Source organism: Monopterus albus, unplaced genomic scaffold (assembly GCF_001952655.1).
Source record: "Monopterus albus unplaced genomic scaffold, M_albus_1.0 scaffold296.1, whole genome shotgun sequence".
Taxonomy (NCBI): Eukaryota; Metazoa; Chordata; class Actinopteri; order Synbranchiformes; family Synbranchidae; genus Monopterus; species Monopterus albus.
This window is the reverse complement of record NW_018128176.1, coordinates 150,270-154,396: the sequence shown is the minus strand read 5'-3', so window position 1 is coordinate 154,396 and position 4,127 is coordinate 150,270. Positions and strand designations below refer to the sequence as shown.

Sequence of the window (4,127 nt, the reverse complement as noted above, 5' to 3'; positions counted from 1 at the left end):
TTCTTGAGAAGGGGGACGATGGTTGTGGTCTTAAAGCAGGTGGGAATGATGCTCTGGCTGACGGAGAGGTTGAAGATGGTGGTGAGAACATCGGCCAGCTCGCTGGCACATGCCCTGAGAGCCCTCCCAGGGATGCTGTCTGGTCCTGCCGCTTTGCGGGGGTTGATCTTCCTCAGGACTGTGCGTACCTGGCCTGGTGAGACAGTTAGTGGAGGGGAGTTGGGGGGTTGGGTGGGCTCGGTGTGTGTGTGCCTCCTCTGTGCTGTGGCTGGAGGTCTCAAAGTGTGTGTAGAAGGTGTTGAGGTCATCCGGCAGGCTGTCTGTGGAGCTGATGATGCTGGGGGTGGTCATGTAGTCTGTGATGTGCTGTGATGCAGGCCTTGCTACATCCGTCCGGAGTCAGCAGTAGAGTAGAAGCCGTTCAGCTTCTCTCTGTATTGCTCTGGCTGAGGGACAGGTTGAAGATGGTGGTGAGAACATCAGCCAGCTTGCTGGCACATGCACTGAGAGCTCTCCCTGGGATGTTCGGTCCTGCTGCTTTGCAGGAGTTGATCTTCCTCAGGACTGTGCGTACCTGGCCTGGTGAGACAGTTAGTGGAGGGGTGGTGGGGGGTTGGGTGGTCTTGGTGTGTGTGTGCCTCCTTTCTGTGCTGTGGCTGGAGGTCTGAAAGCGGGTGTAGAAGGTGTTGAGGTCATCCGGCAGGCTGTCTGTGGAGCTGATGATGCTGGTGGTGGTCATGTAGTCTGTGATGTGCTGTGATGCAGGCCTTGCTACATCCGTCCGGAGTCAGCAGTAGAGTAGAAGCCGTTCAGCTTCTCTCTGTATTGCTTCTTGGCCACTGTGATGGCTTTCCTCAGTCTGTACTTCACAGCTTTGTACTCCGTCTCATCGCCTGATCTGAATGCATGAGAGCAAGCAGGCAGCATGTGGCATACCTGTTTATCCAGGGCTTCTGGTTGGGGAACCTCCTGACTTGTATGGTGGGCACAATGTTGTCGAGGCAGGTACTAATGTACCCGGTCACATACTTAGCATAATCCTGTACGTTGACAGAAAAGTCCTCCAAGGTGGCTGCAGCTTTAAAGACATCCCAGTCTGTCTGGGCAAAACAGTCCTGCAGGGTGCCCTCAGTCTCTGGGGTCCAGAGTTTAATTTGTTTGGTGACAGGGTTTGTTCGTTTCAGTCTTTGTCTGTAAGCTGGATACAGGAACAAAGAAATGTGGTCTGAGCATCCAAGGTGGGGGCGGAGTGCGGCCCTGTAAGCACCACGTATGTTACTGTAAACATGATCTAGAGTGTTCTTGCCCCGGGTGGGAATGTTCACATGTTGGTAATATTTGGGGAGTACAGTCCATAAATTGCACTGGTTAAAGTCACCTGGAGCGATAAATACAGCATCGGGTTGCGCTGTCTCTAGCGTGCTGATGACATCATAGAGTTTGCTGAGAGCTGCAGAGGCATTAGCTCTTAGGCTAACATACACAGCAGCCAGAAACACAGCACTATGCTCTCTTGCTAGATAATAGGGCCAGCATTTCAGTAATAAAAACTCCACGTCTGGCGAACAGTGCTTATAAACAGTCTGTACATCTCCACACCACGAGTTATTGATAAACACACACACATCGTCTCCTTTTAACTTCCTTGAAGCAGCAGTGCAGTCTCCTCGACGTACAGAGTGAGTATCTAGCTCAATCAGAAATGTAAATTTAAATTCACAGTGATAGAAAGTAAAAGAGTACATTTACTCAAGTAATGTACTTATTTACAATTTGGAAGCGTCTCTACTTGAGCATTTTCATTTTGGGCTACTTCATACATCATCTTCACTACATTTGAGGTAATTATAACTTTTATAGTTATTTTATAACTTTAGTTACTACTTAATTTTCATCCTCATGTATATAGCTGGGGAGGACAAAAAATAGACACCTCTGAATGTCAGGGTTCTGTCCTACTGCTTCCTGTTTCAGACTTTTATTTTGCCGCCACTTCCTGTTCTGGGTTTATCTCTGTTATGGACTCTTTATAGTGATCAGTGCTGATTGCCTGCACCTGTTTTCACCTCATTATAAGCAGCCTTCTCCCATCAGTGACCTGCCAAATTGTTCTTGACTCCGTACAGACATTCCAGTGTTATCCTTGCTTTCATGAATCATGTTATTTACCCCAGATTGTTTCCTGACCACTGATTTCTGCCTAACCCTCCGGATTGTGGTATGTTGATTCTGTGAACCGGCTTCTTTGACCGGCTTCTTTGACCTCCCATTTTGGATCCCTTGGCTGTGTTCATTTGTGGGTATTAACCCTGGACTGTTGTATAATTTGGCTATTGGATTATGGACTATCACTGTGTATTTTCTGAGTGAGTACAGTAAAGCGATATTATTTACTCTATCTTGCCTGGCTTTATAATCGAGTCCACCATTAACATTGTGGGTAGCTGTACTGGCCATCCCTGATAAATACCTGCCATTCTATTCTAGAACTGAACTGTGTTAAACCCAATAAAAAGCTGCAGTCAAGTGATTCAATTCACAATAATCAACTTGTTGATGAAGTGCACTACATACATTTATAAAACAACATCATAGCAATGCGCAAGTTACCATCAAAGCTGCCATGCTGCAAGGCATAATCCAGGAGCCTTGAGTGGGTGTGGAGGGATGGTCTGAAGACAAAAACACCCGAGTTGAAGCAATCAGGCCAGCCAGGATCAGGAGCTGCAGAAAGCTCATCTCTCTCAAACAGCTCATCCACATTACACAGAACCTGAGAGAGAACAGGTCAGTCTATAAGCATGTGTGGACTGTCGACTGTATAACATACAGATGTCTTGACAGCTCCCAAAAGTGAAACCACCGCAATGTGATCGTCCCGTGGTGGCTGGTTGCAGTATAGGTCATAAATCCCACCTCCTCTATATTTGCAGATGGGACAAGAGCTAAACTAAACACTCAAAGTACAAATCAAATACATTTTTAAATCTATTCACAGTGGCTTCATTTTTGCCTTGTGGAGGAAAGTGGTGTGCCATGTGTTGTGAGCATGAAAAAAAAAGGTATCACATCAAATAATGTGCTGCTGTGTTGTTTTCAAAGTAACAAAGAACACAAATGATTTACAAATCACTATTTTCAGTTTTAAATTTGATTTTACATACCGTCCCAACTTTTTCTGATTTGGGGGTTGTACGTTTACTGACCTTGATCTTCAAGCATCCCTGTTCCAGATAACGTGAGAACATGTTTGATAATTCAAATTTCAAATTTATTTGTATAGCGCCAAATCACAACAAAAGTCATTTCAGGACACTTTAGCAAGTAAGGGCTAGACCTTACTATTATCACTATTATTATAGAGGAAAACCCCTTGAGCAAACATTTGGTGACAGCGGGGAGGAAAAACTCCCTTTAACAAACAGTCCCCGGCTCTTGGGCGGCCTTCTGCCTCGACTGTTTGGGGTAAGTGGATAGAGGAGAGAGAAAAGAAAACAACAAGACACAATAAACACACACAGACACACAGGTAGTGACATGTAATGGTGGTATATACTCATAGATGCATGGAGAGAGAGGAGAGGAGAGGAGAGGGGAGGGGAAGAGAGGAGAGAAACCCAGAGCGTCATGGGGGCCCCCAGCAGCCTAGGCCTATAGCATCTGTAATTGGGAGAATCAATACACAGGGAAAATCACTGCAGGGCCAATTATCATTTATTGAACAATATTATTGAATTATGATGAGAGGGCGAGAAACAGGATCACCTGTGTCAGTCTGAGTCTCTGCAGAGGAGGTCAGGCCGCCAGCCACCGGTCTAGTCTTCTTCTCGGATCTTCGCACACGCACCCCTGATCAACTCTTGCTAACTATATTGTAGTTTCTCACTTCCTGTGATTGTCCACCCTGGCGTCCACCCTTGGTCACGCTTCTCTATTTTGGAAACCCCCTGCAAACTGCACTAAAAAACCGGAAGCCTGGTGTCTGAACTCCTTGCAGAGATTAGTACAAAGGAACAAAGAAAAAACAACCCTGACCCCGGGACTAGGCAGGAGACGGTGGTTGCGGCGGTGGCTGCTGCTGCTGAAGGACCGGCTGGGACCTGGGCTGCAGCGGCGGCTGCTGCTGC

General features: G+C 46.7%; 1 protein-coding gene across 1 annotated transcript in view; it reads right to left on the bottom strand.

Moving 5' to 3' along the window:
- Positions 1-2,566: 2,566 nt before the first annotated feature.
- The window catches only part of LOC109973579 (glycogenin-2-like), a 6,867-nt gene continuing 5,306 nt past the window's right edge, over positions 2,567-4,127 (bottom strand). The window contains exon 4 of the mRNA XM_020623279.1: positions 2,567-2,773. Within this exon, the coding sequence (XP_020478935.1) occupies positions 2,567-2,773 (207 nt within the window). The remainder of the gene's footprint in view (positions 2,774-4,127) is intronic.